Source organism: Amblyomma mixtum, chromosome 10, assembly GCF_055824585.1.
Source record: "Amblyomma mixtum isolate Tamu chromosome 10, ASM5582458v1, whole genome shotgun sequence".
In the NCBI taxonomy this organism is placed as follows: Eukaryota; Metazoa; Arthropoda; class Arachnida; order Ixodida; family Ixodidae; genus Amblyomma; species Amblyomma mixtum.
In genome coordinates this window covers 613,406-632,199 of record NC_143021.1, presented here as the reverse complement: position 1 = coordinate 632,199, position 18,794 = coordinate 613,406, and the positions used below count along the sequence as shown (strand labels likewise).

Sequence of the window (18,794 nt, the reverse complement as noted above, 5' to 3'; positions counted from 1 at the left end):
TTCGCTTTGTCTACACGACTCTCTGCCCACAGTGACGGGATTTGAAGGCGCAGGCTCCTTTCCCAAGCAATGTAGCCCTGGTAAGCCGAGCACCAGGCCGGGCCATAGCTTGTACCCATTTTGAGAAAACCGGTGGGTACCCGGCCGGCGGCGGGAGTCGAACCCACCACCTCCCGAAGCCGAGGCGGGCGCTCTGCCACGAGGCCACGACTTTTTTTTTTTTTCACTGGCATCACTTTCTTAGTAACAAACAGGCTTAGTAACAAACATGGCGGTATCCTTAGCAATGCCGTCGCCGAGTTGTCCGTAAAACGTGTCGCCAACCTCCTTCAAGAAGCTGCTCAGCTTGCAGCGAACGGCTTATAAGCCGTTCGCTGCAAGAGCTAAGGCAGAACTGAGATGAGATATCAGGCCTTTCCCGTGCGGATGCCATTTGTCGTCTGCTTAATAAGGGAGCAATTACTCATTGGCATCCACCCAAGCGCAGCCATACGGCTACAAAGGAAAGCTATACAGCTTTCTCAGAAACTTCGTAGTTAAAGAAAAATTCGTCCTGGTCCGGGGTTCGAACCCGGGACCACCGCTTCACCGGAGCAGTCGCTCTACCAACTGTGCTAACCGGGACGGCAAGCTCATGGTAGGCCGAGAGCGAATGTCTTGTCTGCGGCAACGCCTGCTGGGATTGCTCCCATGCGCACCGCCGATTTTGTCGGTGCGCCTTGGGACAACAAAAAAGTGCCCCCAGATGGTGCACCCCATTTATCGAAGATGACCGGTGCGCACGGGTGCAATTTATATAATACTTCGTTTATCGAATATGCTACTTGTTTATCGGATATGCTATAAAAGAAATGCTCCCGGGGCGCCATTCTGCTGTCAAGCGACGACGTCAGATCGTTTCGTAATTTTGACGTCACTGTCCATAACTTCTGACAGAATTTGTGATCGTTCCGTAATACGGTTCCTGTGCAATCAGATGTTGGCACCCACTCCTTTAGCGCTATTGCCCCTATCCGTCGCTCCAGCGTAGCGCTGTCGGATGGTAGCTCATGTTAAGGCTCCGGGCTCCTTTCTAGCGCATTGCGCTTTACACAACCGAACTCTTTTCAATACGCACAATGAACAATTAAACTGCTGCTGAAGTGCCAAAAGACAGAAATAGTAGTAAGCAGCGAGCGGCCGCAGTCAGCCAGTTCTTCTGCTAATAGGTCTGCCAACACAGTTTTCACAAAATATTTAAACTTCATTTAAAGTGGGTTTAAGTACCTATAAAACTGTTTATTTGCGACTTTTTTCCTTCAGCTCTGCGTGCTTATGTGTTTCATCTGCTTAAACAGTCGAAAACGTGCGGGAGGAGCCGCCTGCCGCAGAGACGTCGTCTGCTACAGCTACAGCGCGCGCACGCGCGCGCCTCGAACGTGTGGCAATGTGCGCATGCGCGCATGTGTTGTAAGCGGCCGCCACAAGGATCGCTAGCTACCACCTTGAGTGGAGAGGAGGAAGAGAACGTACACTGCAGGCATCTTTCTAGAAGGGGCGATGGCCGGACTCTCAATGGCCCGGACGGCCGGAATCAGTCGTCCCGGACCATAGCCCGGACAGTCCGGGGGTTCCCCCCGATAACATTGGCAGCGGCGCAGGCGGAAATGGCTGTTTTGGTCAGGCGGCATAGGCGTTTGAGGCACTCGTTCCCTCCCTAAAACTCCGAACGCGCAGTGCGCTTACAGGCCTTGGGTTCGCGCCGTGTGGCGGCAGCGAGTGTTGTCGTGTCGTGCCTCGGCGCCCGCGGACGACGGTTCAATGGAGTCAAAATGGTCGAGCCTATCTTCGACTACCAATTCCGGCTAATCCTGATCGGCGACAGCACTGTCGGTAAGAGCACGCTGCTCAAGGCGTTCACGGACGGCAAGTTTCACGACATCTGCGACCCGACTGTCGGCGTCGACTTCTTTGCCCGGCTCATCGAGGTGAAGAAGGATGTCAGAGTCAAGCTCCAGCTCTGGGATACGGCCGGACAGGAGCGATTCCGGTATAGATATATCAGGCGAAGCATTGATTGCCCTATCGATTGGTCAGGCTCGTGAGGAGTCTCTTGTGTGTTTCAGTTCCATCACGCGCTCCTACTACCGCAACTCGGTGGGCGCCCTCCTGCTCTACGACATCACCAAGCGGGCCAGCTTCGAGCACCTGGTCGACTGGCTCTTCGAAGTCAAGCGCCACATCGAGCCGCAGAGGGTCATCTACCAGGTGGGTGCGCAGCCGAGCAGGGGTGAAAATGGTGCCACTTGTTTTCAAGTGGCTTTACAAATGGTCCCACTCGCTTTCAAGCGGTGCCATTTCAGCGATTGGTTTTTACAGAGTGGTCCCCCTTGCTTTCAAGTGGTGCCATTCGATGTGCAAAGTGGGACCACTAGACTGCCAGTGGCCACAGCTAGGCATCAAGTGGAACCATGATCCGTGTGAACATTTGTATATTAAACAAGCAAGGCAGAACTATAATTGATTCTTAAAATAGAGCTGTCAAAGTTATATGAAGTAACTGCACTCAACAGGCAAGCACCACTGGCCCCAGTATGACAGTCTCACATGTAGGGTATATATATGGAAGCAAAAAAGCGTTCTGTGAATGCGTACTTATGAGCCAATGTTATTAGTGTCTGACACACGAGTTACCCGATTACCCGAGTTACCAAGCAATCCTTCAATTGTGCTCTCAAAAAAAGAAATCAGTTATCTTGCGCAGAATTAGAGCTCGAAACATGTATTCACTCGTGCGATGATGGGATCTGTGCTGATCTGATATATATGTATGCGAAGTCTCTTGTTTCCCTCTTCTTGTTTGATAAGAGCAGCTGCTGTATTTAAGCAAATGTTCCGTCAATAAACACCTGAGTTGTTAGTAAGCGCTTGTCCTGTCTACCTCGTTTCTTTTATGTCGTGTCTTTTGCGCAAAAAAAGCCCAGAATGCAGTTTTCCTTTTGCACCTTAATAATATGCAAAGGCACAATCGGAGCCAATTTCAAAACCCAGTTCTGAAATATCGAATTTCATGGTTCAAATTAAAATTTCAAAATTTTTTTTAATGGTTTCGTTTGTCAAGTGGTCCCTGTCCAATAACCCACTTTAGGTGTTCCCACTTGTGAAATATTAAGGCGAAAACCTTTAATGCCTCATACTGTCGTTAGCAGACGCGTCGGCAGGAGTGTCGACAGGCGCGTCGGCAGATTCGTCCGCCTTTCGGCGTCACTGCTTAAAGGCTCAAGGTTCCAGCATGAATAAAGGCGCATCTAGTGAATGCATGGGCTTCATAAATAAAATAAAAGGAGTAAAGTCATGAAAAGGAAAATGAAAATAAGAAACTAAACAAAAATAAAATGAAAATAAGATGCGGAAATAAAAAAAATAGGGGCAAAAATAAATAAAAACAAAATATAAAAAATAAAAAGTGAATAAAAACTTAGAGTGGCCAGGAAACGCTTTCGCCTTGCAGCACTTTAGAGAGCCAAAGTGAACCCAGAATTTTTTCACCTGAGTTCTAGGGAGGGGGTTCCTGGTTCCTTCCAGGTGGAGCGATGGCGTAGAGGACCGGGGTTCGAATCCCGGTGTCGCCCAATTCTCTGCCAGACAAAAGAAAAAAATCTGTGCATTGATGGGATTGCATAGCCAGGATCGTGTTTTCCAGAATCTACAACGCACTCCTTCGCCAGAACAGGATTTGGCCACTTTGCAATGCCTTGTGACCTCGAGCGTACCTAGAGCTTGGAAAAACGCTAACATTATCTTAATTCATAAAAAAGGAGACGTCAAAGATTTGAAGAATTACAGACCGATCAGCTTATTGTCTGTTATTGACACTGCAGGGAAAAGGCTTCTCCCATCTCTCTCCAATTAACCCTGTCCTTTGCCAGTTGCGGCCACCGTATCCCCGCAAACTCCTTAATCTCATCCGCCCACCTAACTTTCTGCTGCCCCCTGATACGCTTGCCTTCTCTTGGAATCCACTGCTTTACCCTTGAGGACCAGCGGTTATCTTGCCTTCGCATTGCATGCCCTGCCCAAGCCCACTTCTTCCTCTTGATATTGACTAGGATGTCATTGACCCGCGTTTGTTCCCTGACCCACTTTGCCCGCTTCCAATCTCTTAATGTTACACCTACAATTTTTCTTTTTTCTTTCCATAGCACGCTGCGTTGTCCTTAACTTAAACTGAACCCTCTTTGTTAGCCTTCACGTTTCTGCCCCATAGGTGAGTACCGGTAGGATACAGCTGTTGTATACTTTTCTCTTGAAGGATATTGACAAACTGCCATTCATGATCTCAGAGAACCTGCCATATGCGCTCCACCCCATTGTTATCCTTCTAGTTATTTCCCTGTCATGATCAGTGGTCACTACCTGCCCTATGTAGACTGCCCTAAGCCACTACCTGCCCTCTTACTACTTCCAGCACCTTGGTACCAATTGTGAACTGCTGTTCCCTTTCTAGACTCTTGAAGATTACTTTGGTTTTCTGAATGTTAATTTTTAACCCCGGTGTTCTGCTCTGCCTGTCTAATTCATTGATCATGCTTTGCAGTTCATGTCCTGAGTGACTTAGCAAGGCAATGATGTCAGCGAATCGCAGATTACTCAGGTATTTTCCATTAACTCTTATCCCCAACTGTTCCCATTTCAGGCCACTGGAATACCTCCTAAAAACAGGCAGTGAATAGCATTGGCAAGATCCTGTCTCCCTGCCTGACACCCTTCCGTATTGGAATTTTATTGCCGACTTTATGGACGACTATGGTAGCTGTGCAGTCGTTATAGATATCTTCCAATATTTGCACATAACACTCTTCTACACTCTGATTCTGCAAAGCCTGATTCTTCTACACCCTGATTCTGATAGCTGAGGTTTGCACTGAGTCAAATGATTTCTCGTAATCAATGAACACTGTGTACAGGGGCCGGTTATATTCTGCGCATTTCTCTATCACCTGATTGATTGCATGTATATGGTCTATTGTCGAGTATCCTTGACGGAAGCCTGCCTGATCATTTGGTTGATTTAGGACTAGGTTGTCCTGACTCTAATAGAGATTACCTTAGTAAATAGCTTGTAGGCAACGGACAGCAAGCTGATCGGTCTGTAATTCTTCAAGTCATTGACGTCTCCTTTCTAATGAATTGTGATAATGTTAGCGTTCTTCCTAGCTCCTCGTACACTTGTGGTCACAAGGCATTGCGTATACAGGGTGGCTAGTTTTTGTAGCACAGTCTCCCCTCCGTCCTTCAACAGTTGTGCTGTTGCCTGATCCTCACCAGCTGCTTTCCCCCTTTGCATTGCTCCTAAGGCTTTCTCTACTTCCTCTTTCGTTACTGGCGGGATGTCCCATTGCTGCCGTCTTTCTCATTAACATTCTGATTGAATTGGCTGCTGTGTGGAACTGTTTGGCTTTTTGATTCATATTGCTAATGACATTGCATACGTCTGGTTTTTACCTATGCTTACTTTTCTCTTCACTGCTCTTAGGCTACCTCCATCCCCTTTAGGTGAGGCGTATACAGTGCTAAAGGGCAGGCATGTACTATGCTATTGTGGATTAACTAGTGGGATTCCTCATCAATCAGGATCTAGCTGGCAACATAGAGGAGTTCTATAGTACTAGAATATGAGGAGGTCTTAGGAGAGCTGTAGAACGGTTTTCGAAAGGGCAGATGGTTGGAGGACAATCTTTTCATTATAACTCAGTGTATAAAGATAGCAGCGGCAAGTCGGAGGCCTCTATCGATAGCATTTTTCGACATTAAGGGAGCATATGACGCTGTGAATCAGAGATACTTCGGGGCCAATTGAAGGGTTATGGTTCAGTTGGTAATCTGGTGAAGTTTTCTACAATGTGCATATTCAGACAGTGACTTACCATAGGAGGGAGAAACTGCAAAAATTAAAAGCGGGCTGCCAGGACAGGGGTGTCCGCTATCACCCCTGCTTTCCATGATGTACAGCCTTTGTCAAAAGTAACCAGGCTGCATGGTGTGCTTCAAGCTTGTGCAGTGGAGCCCTTACAGCATCCCTGAAGCTGACATGGTCGTTAAAGGTAAGGACTGGGGGTCTTCTTACCTTCCAAAACTTTTTGATCTTTAGGAAAGCCACAAGGGCTCCACTATACAAGCTAGAAGCAAACCATGCAGCCCGGTTACTTTTGAGAAAGACTGTACATCAGTCAAATGGAAAAGAGGTTGGAACAGAGCAAGGTAGGAGTTGACGTGAGTTATATGCAGGAAGGTACAGAAGGTAAATCAAATGCTGGCTGGATTATTGTATGCGAACAACATTGTGCTGCTAGTGGACAAGCAGGATAGATTGCAAGACTAGTTAAGACCTGTGGAGTTAAGACCGCTCGCAGTCTACTGACACTTCGTGGTGGCCGGTCTGCGGTCCTGGTCACTAATTTTTCTAATGAGTACCGGCACCGGAACGTCGACATAAACTGCCACCTGTCTCAGGAGCAACGAATGGCTTTGGAACAGCTGCTGAAGGAATACAAGTCGTGCTTCGCTTCCTCCTCGAAGGTTCGTCAAACACCCATCACGCAGCACCGCATCATCACCTATGACGACGCTCGCCCTATACGACAGCAGCCTTATCGTGTTTCTGCTAAGGAATGGGCGGTTATCCAAACTCAGGTTCAGGAAATGCTTGATGATGGCGTTGTTCAACCTTCCCAAAGCCCGTGGTCTTCACCTGTAGTCCTTGTTAAGAAGAAGGACGGCACTCTCCGGTTTTGTGTCGACTATCGCAAACTAAACAGTGTGACCAAAAAGGACGTCTACTCGTTGCCGCGCATTGACGACTCGCTGGATAGATTACGGTGCACTAAGTACTTCTCATCCATTGACTTAAAGAGCGGCTATTGGCAAATTGAAGTAGACGATCGGGACCGCAAAAAAACCGCCTTTGTGACTCCAGATGGCCTCTATGAATTTAAAGTGCTTCCTTTCGGTTTGTGCTCCGCCCCAGCTACGTTCCAACGGATGATGGACACCGTCCTCACAGGCCTCAAGTGGCAAAGCTGTCTTGTTTACTTGGACGACGTCGTAGTTTTTTCGGAAACGTTTGACCAACATCTCCAGCGCCTGCGGGCTGTCCTCGAAGCCCTCCGCTCGGCAGACCTTACCCTGAAGCCCCAGAAGTGTCATTTCGGTTACGAAGAGCTCAAATTTCTGGGTCACGTTGTGAGCGCTGAGGGAGTGCGGCCGGACCCCGAAAAGACTGCCGCCGTCGCACGTTTTCCCGTTCCAACCGACAAGAAAGCTGTCCAGCGCTTCCTGGGTCTCTGTGCATATTATCAGCGCTTTATTGCGGACTTTTCCACGATTGCCGAGCCGTTGACGGGCCTCACCAGGAATGCCACCTCCTTCATCTGGACCACTGAGCAACAGACCGCTTTCTCTACGCTCCGTTAGCGCCTTCAAACACCTCCCGTTCTTGCACGCTTCGACGAAGATGCCGATACCGAGGTCCACACCGACGCCAGTAACATCGGTCTTGGCGCTGTCCTTGTTCAACACCAAGAGGGTCTTGAAAGGGTCATCGCCTATGCTAGCCGCAGTCTCTCCCGCGCCGAGAGCAATTACTCCACATCTGAAAAAGAATGCCTTGCGGTCGTGTGGGCCACCATGAAGTTTCGCCCTTATCTTTACGGTCGTCCATTCAAAGTCGTAACCGATCACCACTTCCTATGCTGGCTGGCAAATCTGCGAGACCCATCTGGACGCCGGGCACGCTGGAGCATACGGCTTCAGGAATTTGACATTACTATTGTCTACAAGTCCGGCCGCAGACACGAAGACGCCGACACACTGTCGCGTGCACCAGTTGATCCTGGTGACGCAGCACCGGATGACGACAGTGGATTTCTTGGTACCCTCACGCCTTGTACCTATTGACCCGGCAGAGGGCGAACGCGGACCTTCGCCCTCTCATTGACAAGCTTGAAGGTAGCGACACGGCTATACCTCGCCACATCTCTCGACGTCTTGGCTCCTTCTGTTTGCGGCAAGGTCTCTTGTACAAGAAGAACTCGAAAAGCAACGATAGACCTTACCTTCTCGTCATTCCAGCCGATCTCCGGGCTGACATTCTTTTCGCCTGCCACGATGAGCCCACGTCTGGCCACTTGGGCTTTTCACGTACGCTCGCTAGAGTGCGGAATCTGTACTACTGGCCTGGACTTTCTGCTGCTGTCAAACGATACGCTAGAAGCTGCCGAGAATGCCAGCACCGGAAAACGCCACCACTTAAGCCGGCGGATTTTCTCAAGCCCGTTACAGCGCCTCGCGCTCCGTTCGACCAGATCGGCATGGACCTCCTCGGCCCTTTCCCTTTGTCGCAAGCCGGCAATAAGTGGATCATAGTTGCTACCCACTATTTGACTCGCTACGCCGAGACGAAGGCAATCCCTCGTGGCACAGCTTCCGAAGTCGCGGAGTTTTTCATGCACAACATCGTCTTGCGACATGGGGCACCTTCGCACGTGATTACCGACAGGGGGATGGCGTTTACAGTGCAGCTAATCGACCAAATCTTCCGGCTCAGCTGCACAACGCACCGCAAGACCACAGCCTACCATCCGCAGAGCAATGGCTTGACTGAACGATTGAGCAGGACCCTTGCGGACATGTTGTCCATGTACGTAGATGTCTAACATAAAACTTGGGATGAGGTCCTGCCGTATGTCACCTTTGCCTACAACACCGCCCTGCAGGAAACTACGCGCTTCACCCCGTTTCGCCTTGTGTACGGACGCGAAGTCCAGAACATGCTTGATGCCGTGCTCCCGTGCCCAGAGGATGACCAACTCGCCCCAGACGCCCAACAGTTTGCCCAATGTGCACATCGGGCAACAGCAGAGCGCGGATGCACGCCGTTACAACCTTCGCCACCGACAGGTTGACTACAAACCCGGTGACCAAGTCTGGGTGTGGACTCCTGTTCGTCGCCAAGGCTTGTGTGAGAAACTGCTCTGCCGCTATTTTGGCCCTTATAAAGTGGTACGGCGTGTGAGTGAGGTTAACTATGAAGTGGTTCCGGACGGTGCTGCGCAACTGCGACGCCGACAGCCCGACTCTGACACTGTGCACGTGGTGCGGCTTAAGCCGTACTATACATGGTGACGCAACCGTGCTGATGTTTTCGCGCGCTTCAGTTGCGACACTTTGCTTGTTTTTTGTTTATTTTTTGTTTCAACCTTTACGTCGACAGCGACAGCGCTCTTTTTTTTTTTCTTCATAAGGGGGGAATAATGCCACCTAGTATTGCCAGGTGGCGCATACGAAGTAGGGCGACGACGATGAAGTAGGGCTCGCGCCGTGAAGAATCTATCGCCTTTGCTGCCCCAGCTTGCCTGGCCTTCCCTGTCTTCGTGCCTGCTATTAAAGCTTCGTCAGCAAGTACGCTACAATATGCTGCCTTGCCTGTAGCAATAAACTATTTGATTGTTAGTCAGCGCTGGCGTTTGTCCTTCTCTTGTCTCGTCTTCCGTTGCGCTGTTTTATCCAATTCTTCATCATTGTGGTCTACTGGTTTCCAGGTGGAACCCCGAGCAGTGCAGCACGTTGCCATCGCGATTAGGCCAGTGATGCCCCAGTGAAGAAATGCGTGGAACCAGCCGAGAATGCCATTCTCGTCAGGGGGCTGCCCAAGAGATGTCGGGCAGCAAAGGGGAGGCACGGAGCCACAGACGTGCACTGCTCGCCCTGGTCGCCACCCTAAGCAGTGTCCAGCTCAAATTTCATGTCGTCAGCAACGCTGCTTTCTGTACTACTCCAAGAAGCACTGCTGCCACCGGCATTATTCTTAATGTGAAGTGCCATTATGAAAAGACAGTTGCCAGGCACAACAGGCACGAAATGCGGTTTTTCATGGACAACAGTCAGCCTTTAGGGATGACAACTGCAACCTAAGCAACAGACAACTCGTCTTTGACGGCGGGAAATCGGGCCGGACGAGTGTGACTTGTTGTTGGCGATATTGGCACACACCCCCGTGACAAGTCCAGCTCGGGGTTTGCTGGCGGTCAGAGAAACCCAGGTGGTGGAAATTTGTGGAGCCTTCCTTCCGCCCCTCACAGCCTGAGTCGCTTGGGGACCCCATGACACGAATGGATCTGAACACCAAAGAGAAAACCTAGCGTTTGGCCTGGCGACGCAACTCAACCATAATTTCTTTTTTTTTAAATTTGGGTGTAAATTTTGAAGGTGTGGCCCATACACGAATAAAAAAAAATATATAACCATAATTTTTCTCGCTTATCTAGCCCAAAACAGGGGTAGTGGGGCCTATACATGGGCCTATACACAAGATTCTACATAAGGAAGTGTAATATGCAGAAAATCAAGCATGCTCTAAAGAATGGAGGTAGCCCAAAAGAGGTGGAGGGGCAGCTAGGCATAGCTAAAACCCACGTTTATGCATTAAGAGACAAAGAGGGCAATGCCATTAGCAATACGGATAAGGTAGTACAAGTTGCCAAAGAGTTCTTCACAAATCTATACAGTAGCCACTGTAATCAGAACGTCAGTGAGAGAGATGGTAGCGCACAGCAGTGGGCCATCCCGCCAGTAACGAAGGAGGAAGCAAGGAAGAAAGCCTTGGGAGCAATGCTGAGGGGCAAAGCAGCTGGTGAGGATCAGGCAACAGCAGTTCGCTTGAAGGACGGAGGGGAGACTGTGCTACAAAAACTGGCCACCCTGTATACGCAATGCCTTGTGACCTCGAGAGTACCAGAAGCTTGGAAGAACGCTAATATAATCTTAATTCATAAGAAGGGAGATGGCAAGAGCTTGAAAAATTGCAGACCGATCAGCTTACTGTCCGTTGCCTACAAGGTATCTACTAAGGTAATCGCTACACAAGAGAGCAGTGTGGATAATCGCGTTTTCCCGTTCGTTTGAATCCAGCAGTCCTGCATTTTGCAGCTTGAAAATAATCCTTTCACACTGTCATCCGAAATGAAAATTGCCATTTTAGGGGATAGCATAATATGTCACAATCACTCATTGCCATTTAGCATGTTTGTGATTCCAACAAGTAACACTAGAAATGCCACTAACGTAAACTTTAATTTACCAGTTACACAAAATGCGTACGGTCAGCGGCTCATTCAGTATCACGGTACACTGATATGGGACACCTTACCGGTAGAGGTGAAAACCGCCAATAGCTTTGTGTTTTCCATAGAAAGGTTGTATCTTTCATTGATTAGTTGGGTATGTTGCACTGCGTCCATGTTTGCTATTGTTTTATTCCTGTATCGATATATATTTCCTCTCATTCTGAATGATTTGTAACCAGTGCTCGATTGTTCAACTCTGTCTTGATCGCTGCTACACATAAGAGACGCGGGTTTGATCCCGGCTGAGGCGGGCGAATTTCGCTGAAGGCGAAATTCTAGAGGCCCGTGTACTGTGCGATGTCAGTGCACGTTAAAGAACCCCAGGTGGTCGAAATTTTCGGAGCCCTTCACTACGGCGTCTCTCATAGCCTTAGTCGCTTGGGACGCTAAACCCCATTAAAGCCAAAAGCCAAAAAGCTGCACATAAGCATATGGGCCTAAGCTTCGGCTATGGTTTGCTGCACAAATTCATGATGAAATAAATAATGTCTGATATAGTCGGGACAACCTTAGGCTTCAATCAACCAAATGATCACACAGGTTTCCGTATGAGGTACTCAACAATAGACCATATTCAGTCTGTAAATCAGGTCATAATGAAACGTGCAGAGTATAACCAGCTTTTGTATATAGCGTTCATTGATTATTAGGAAGAGTTTGACTGAGTGGAAACCTCAGCAGCCATGCAGGCACTGCGGTATCAGGGTGTAGAAGTGTCTTATGTGAAAATACTGGAAGATACCGGAGACAGCTGTCATAGTCCTCCATGAAGTCAGCAATAAAATTCCAATAAGTAAAAGGTGTCGGGCAGGGAGACACGATCTTGGCAATGCTATTCACCACCTGTTTACAAGAGGCGCTCTGAGGTCTGAATTGGAAACAGTCAGGGATAAGCGTTAATGGAGAATACCTGAGTAATTTGCGATTAGCTGATGCTAAGTCATGCAGGAAATGAACCACAAACCATGATCAATCAGTTAGACAGGCAGACCAGAACAGTGGGGCTAAAAATTAACATGCAGAAAACCAAAGTAATGTTCAACAGCCTAGCAGGGGAACTGCAGTTCGCAATTGGTAGCCAGGTGCTGGAAGTAGTAAGAGAATATGTCTATTTAGGGCAGGTAGTGACAGCTGATCCAGATCATGAGAGGGAACCAGAAGAATAAGAATGGGGTGGAGTGCATATGGCAGGTTATCTCAGATCACGAATGGCAGTTTACCAATATCCCTCAAGAGAAAAGCATACAACAGCTGTATCCTACCGGTACTCACCTATGGGGCAGAAACGTGGAGGCTAACAAAGAGCGTTCAGTTTAAGTTAAGGACAACACAGCGTGCTATGGAAAGAAAAATGATAGGTGTAACATAGGTGTAACATTAACAGACAAGAAGCGGGCTGAGTGGGTGACGGAACAAACGCGGACTAATGACATGGACTTCGACAGGGAATGTATTACAAAGGCAAGATAACTGCTGGTCCTTAAGGGTGTGGTTCGTTAGTGACTGCGACATTGCAACTAGCGTGGAAAGCACAGGGACAGCGACCAAAGGAACCGACGGGACAGCACGCTTCCTTTTGTCGCTGTCCTTGTGCTTTCCACGCTAGTTGCAATGTCGCAGTCACTAACGAATACACACCAACTAGCCCAACTGTCTTCCATGATTAAGGGTGTGGATTCCAAGAGAGGGCCAATGTAGCTCGGGACGACAGAAAGTTAGGTCGGCAGGTAAGATTAAAGAAGTTTGCTGGGACGTAGTGTTGCTGGCAGAGGGCCTGGAGAGACATGAGAGAGGCCTTTGCGCTGCAGTGGCTGATGGTTGTGTCCGAGCCGCGAAGGATGTGACAACAGCAGCAAGATAGCCAGAACAAGGAGAACGCAGGTTTATTGGGAAGTGTTGCTTTTATAGCCGATCAAGTGATAACTGGCCCACCGCAGTGCGCATGAGGGCCGTTTCACATGCATGCGATTCTCGCCTGCGACGCTGCGAATTCGGTCGGTCTGCGACTGGGGAGGGCAGTCGGTCTAGCCGCAGACGGCCTGCGACCAAGTTCCGTCCGGTTGGAATCCAGTCGCAGCGTCGGTGTGGTCGCTCTGCGACTGACCAATGGGCAGCGCCGAGTCGGCACGTGACGTGACGTCACGCGGGACAGCTGCCGCGGCCACGACCGGTCTCCAGGCGCACGTGCGCCGAGACCTGCCGCGGCAACAACTCGCACGTGACGTGACGTCACGCGCCGTCTCGGCGTGGGGTCACGTGGGAGCTGTTCCCGCGGCGTAAGCAAAACTGTTTATTCTAATCAAAACATACGAAATATTGCCTTGCATCTAAAAACAAGCTGGTCATTACATCATCAACACATTCCGTGCAGTGTTTCTGTCGGGTTTAATCGTGGGTTGCCTATGCGAACATCGAGCAACCTTGTGTGTCCCTCCGACCGAATTCGCTGGTTACGCGTTGCATGTGAAAGCACTGTGCGAAAATCGCACTGCGGCGTCACCGACTAGGCCGACTATTTTCGTTCTAGTCGCAGCATGTGAAACGGCCCTGACAGGAACAGGCTCACTGTCATGCACACACCTGATACAGTGGTGAGGAAGGCCGGTCTGTTGGATTTCTCCCATGGCTGACTGGTCTGGAGTTGTGCCAGTTGTTTTCCTGCTAAGCCGTGCTGCATCTTAGCATTCATTGTTAACCTTGCAGCCTCCATTGTCGATGATGTGTGCTGTCAGTGAAGCAGGAGTGGTGGCTTCTGCATTTCCTTGTCACACACTCCACAGGCATGTTTTGCCCTTCACATTCGTTTAGCATCGCTTTGAAAGAAGTCATGGTCAGCCTTTTTTTTTGCAGCCTTGTGTAAAAGTGTAGGAGGTGACATTAGGTGGAATGTGTGACTGGCATGAGGCATCATGTAGCAATGAAGTCTGTATTGTTATTTATAGCTTTGGAAAACTTCAGGTGTGGCCCTTCTGCAGAAGTAATACAGTCAGTTACCTGCATATCAGGAACCTCCTCACCTTCCTTTCCGCACGTATGCGTCTACTGCGTGGTAACTAGAGGCATCAAACTCATCTCTGCCAAGTCGGGGAGTGCCTGCTCCATACCGCATTCTCTCTTATAGAGGTAGGAATGCCAGCATTTTCAAACAGGTTTGTCGTTTTTGGAGTGATGCATAAGGTAGTCATTGATGACCGTGTGAAACTGACCCCTGCCTGTAGTTTCCCACCTAAGCAGTGACGTGAAATGTCCGCCTCAGGTGGTGGCGTGCAAGGCGGACATGGAGGTGTCGCGGGAAGTGAGCACCGAGGAAGGCCAGGCCTTTGCCGAATTCTACGGGGTCAAGTTTGTGGAGACGTCGGCCAAGACGGGCCTCAATGTGGAGCGGGCCTTTGAGACGATGGCCCGAGACATCTACGCCAAGGTGGAGTCGGGCGAGTTCCAGCTGGAGGATGGCTGGGACGGAGTCAAGACGGGCTTTCTGCGCCCTGGGCTGCCTGGCTGCTACGTGGACCTACTGGAGGCCAAGCCAGAGTCGCCCAGCTGCTGCTAGGTGTGAAAGGACAACAATCTCTCGAGGACCTCAGCACGGTGTACTCACGCACAGCGAGTAGCTGTGCTGGGCCATCCAGCCTGGTCCCAAGTGTCCAGAGGTGCCCCTCAGAGTGCCATCCTTACTCTTCTGGGCATCCTGATAAGTGAGGGCCGATATTCTCACTTTTGGACCTTATGGCTGAACCAGTTGCCATGCATGGCTGGCCAGCACTGCTGGTGAGGTTGCATTCACTCTCGATGGTCAAGGGAGTTGCATCACTGCAATGATTTCGTGTCTGATTGTTAACCCCCAAAAAGGCCTTTTTAGTCACTACTTAACGCGGCTCCAACCAAAAATCTTGTGTGAAGCTTGACCAGGAGGGTGAGTTTGGCCAACCTGGAGAAATAACTATTGCTGTGACTGGGTCTCAAACCTGCGGCGGCACAGACAGATCAGCTTCGCTGGCCACTGTACGAGAGCACTGTGGTGTCGCTGCAGCCGATCACGCCTCATATTAAACTAAACACCAGCTAAAAACAAACCATGAGCCAGCCAGGCTGAACACGTGCTTTCGCATGTCTACTCGGTTTAACCCCATTAAAACCCTCCCACTTCTTTTTTTTTTTACTAGTAGCCAGAGATATATTTCTAGACATTGGTGGTTTCCCTTTCGAGTGTTTTCAGTTTTAAAAAAAGGTGACCAGAAGAAATGAGTGCAACAGAAGAGAAGGCCAGCACAGCAGGGGATGGCAGACAGCCAGGCCGTAGCTGGCACAGGTCAGTGGATGGGCCTAATTGTGGAAGAAAGTTGTGCTTGTAGGGTAAGTCCTTTGCACTGTTTTCGAGGTAGTGTGACTGCACTTGCAGCTGATTCCTGGCATCGGCCTTCACGGGGATCCACTGGGGGCCCACGTGGCAACTGGTGCAGCCATGCAGCTTCGGCCTTGGGTCTCTTATCAGGATCGCCTTTTCTGCTTGCAGGGACCCGAGCCATGCGAATGAAATGGTGCCTCTTGTAGCTGATGCACATGACACCAGTTGAGAGCATATTTTTGAGCTTGTCTGTTATTGCACCAGATTTTATTGCACTACTCTGCCCTCATGACAGATGCGTGAGCTCTGGCTCATGGCTGTCGGTGAAGACGCATTTGTCAAACTGAGCTGTGCTGCTTGCTTGCCTTGGGTTCATTGCATGGAAGCAGTTCAGGTGCCTGAGAACATGCACGCTGTTGAAAGGAAAATGACAGGTGTGTAGTGTTGAGAGAGCGGAGGGAAAAAAACAACACTAGTTGATGACATCCTAGTCGGAATGGGCTTGGGCAGGGCATGCAATGCAGAGGCGAGATAACCGCTGGTCCCTGACGGCAACGCAGTGGATTCCAAGAGAAGGCAAGCGTGGGAGGGGGTGGCAGAAAGTTCGGTGAGGGGATAAGGTGGCCGCAACTGGTGAAGGACAGGGTTAATGGGAGAGACATGGGAGAGGCCTCTGCCCCCCTGCAGTGGATGCAGTCAGGCTGATGCTGGTGGTAAAGCTTTCTGCTGGAAATGGCTGCATCTACTGATGTATCTGATTGTGCTTGCAATGGCTTTGAAAGCAAATCCTGGCGGCTGATGTTTCATTTCACCTTGAGCATCAGGGGAGGTGCATACTTTTGACAAGCTTTCTGAGGAGGAAATGGGTGTGCACTTTGTACTGCTGCACCTTCGCTTTGTTTTGTCAGTGGCATCCACATGTTCTCACAGTCTAGGATTATTTCTTGTCCATTCCAGCCCAATGATTTCCAGGCCTGTATTTCTTCTCCGCCTGTGACTTGATATTGGGCCTTTGCATTTTTCGGTTCCAAATGCTTCTCAGTGGGCACGAAAGCTCCACAAAGCTGCTGGAGATTGATCCTGCTGCAGACCGCTTGGAGCCGTGAAGTTTCATGCAGTTACCCGGAGTGAAAAGTGGGCTAATTGGGGAAGAGACATGGGAGAGGCCTTTGCTCTCCTGCAGTGGACGCAGTCTGGCTGATGATGATGCGCATTCATCTGCAGAATTGTGTTTTTTTTTTATCAGTTCAGTACCCCGAAAACTTTGAATCTGTTCAAATCCCCATATTCATTTTATGCCATGACCAACATCGAGTGTTATATTATATTATATTATAAAATGGAAGACATGCCATTTCAGTAAAGTTATTTCACACCATAAACTTGGGTCCATTTTTTACTTGAAAAGTAATCCAGTGCTACACTGTACGTCGAGGACAGAGAAAGACCTTGACAGGACGGGTGCTGTACTCCAGCTGTGTGCCTGTCCTGTGTAGGGCTGGATTACTTTTCAAGCAAACGATGCGTAGCAGACTAGCCCCGCAACGCATTTCATTGGCAGTGTCCACATTTTTGCTACACCTGCTGTTATGGCGTGCGAACTACCATCACAGTGCAAGAGTGGCCTCCGCCTAACCCTCTCTGCAGGGAGGGTGGGGGCCCTAAGGGGGTCTTAAAACTGACCTTCTTATTTGTGGATAGAATCTGATGAAGTTTTGCACACAGATGCGTTTTTCTCTTCTGATTTCAAACATGTAATCATAACTGAACTGGTGGTCTTAAAACAGGAGTTATCTTGGATTCTAGAGTGTAATTAGGTAATTTCTTACACAGCTTTAATGAACTTTCTCATTGCATTTTGTTCCTCTTATTTACATGAATCGATAGCCAGTGAATTCCCATACCCAATGTCTTTTTTTGTTTAGGCCACGTATAAATAGCAATTTACAATTAGCCTAACGAGTTGCAGTGTCAAATACTGCGAGTTTTTACTCTCGACACAGTATACCACGATGGCATGCCTTTAGAGAAAAACGAAGAATGTCACCGGGTATGGGAAGCCTCTGGCTATCAGTTCATGTAAATAAAAGCAACAAAATGCAATGAGAAAGTTCGTTAAAGCTGCGTAAGAAATTACGTAATTACACTCTAGACTTTGTAAACAAGATTTAAGACCACCAGCTCATTTGTGATTACATATTTGGAATCAGAAGAGAAAAACAGATCTGTGTGCAAAATCTCATGAGATTCTAGCCATAAATAAAAAAGTTAGTTTCAAGACCCTCGTCCCCCCTTAAAATTTCCCATGCAGGTATCTTACTTAGGGTACGTAAACAATCTCTTTTTGCACAAAAACGTTAAAACTTGTTTATAACGCATAGTTGAAGAAATCAACATAAGGTAGCGCTTGAGAGGGCCTAATCGATGCGGGGTTTGTGGCTTGCATGTATAGTAAAGCATCGATGTTTCTGTAGTATTGTACTAAGTCTACTCGGGATGTGACATAATGCGTGGTGAGTGAGGAAATACCTGATACTGGAGGGAACATGGGCACAATGGCTAGGGCACAAAAATGTGAATTAGGAGGCAGTGCAATCCTACCTGCTTTGCAAGGATTAATAAGTGTCTTCAGTGCATGAATGTCAGGAGCATTTCTATCAAAAGTACAAGTCGCAAAACAACTACATAATACATGAAATGAATGTGAGATACAAGCAAGTAAATTTGATCTCCACTGCACTATTCTCGACTTGTGCTTACACAACCTTTGATAATTTTCGCAACTGCTGGCTCTCCTTCTCTTTTTGACTTTTCAATTGCCGACGTATGCGTGGGCACATGTAACAGTGCAGCAAGCAAGTCTTCTTCGTGCAGACTGCTTGGAAATGTAAAGTGGAACTTCTTTAGCACAGCATTAGTGGCCTTGTTGGAAGCACTTGCATCATTGAAAAAGGTCAAAGAGGTCTTGTTTTGAGGCTTACCAGGCCGGCTCCTTTTTGTTTCTCAAGTGCCTGCTTGCAAACAGTGCAGGGGGTCCCAGACAAATCCAGTGTGCAGTCCCCAACTGCAGGTTCAAAAATGCTGCCACTCCGAGGTCTCTCCCTCCAGTGTCACTACAGCAGTCGGGGGGGCCCTGATGGAGAAGTTATTGTCTTAGCAAAGCATCCGGTAGAGCTGCGAGAATGCCGGACAAGTGGGGTGTTCAGTCTGCCCGCCAGCTTGTCTGAGGGAGGATTCAGCTCTTGAATGGATTTCAGTGTAGCGCCTGTCAAGAAAAGGTCTGTTGG

The 18,794-nt window shown here is 48.9% G+C and overlaps 1 protein-coding gene across 1 annotated transcript; it reads left to right on the top strand.

Moving 5' to 3' along the window:
* Positions 1–1,518: 1,518 nt before the first annotated feature.
* Rab39 (RAS oncogene family member Rab39) lies at positions 1,519–16,889 on the top strand. The gene is made up of 3 exons (XM_089563093.1): positions 1,519–2,029; positions 2,106–2,247; positions 14,419–16,889. The coding sequence occupies exons 1-3, from the start codon at positions 1,812–1,814 to the stop codon at positions 14,710–14,712; spliced, it is 654 nt and encodes a 217-aa protein (XP_089419219.1). The 5' UTR covers positions 1,519–1,811; the 3' UTR covers positions 14,713–16,889.
* The last annotated feature ends 1,905 nt before the right edge of the window (positions 16,890–18,794 follow it).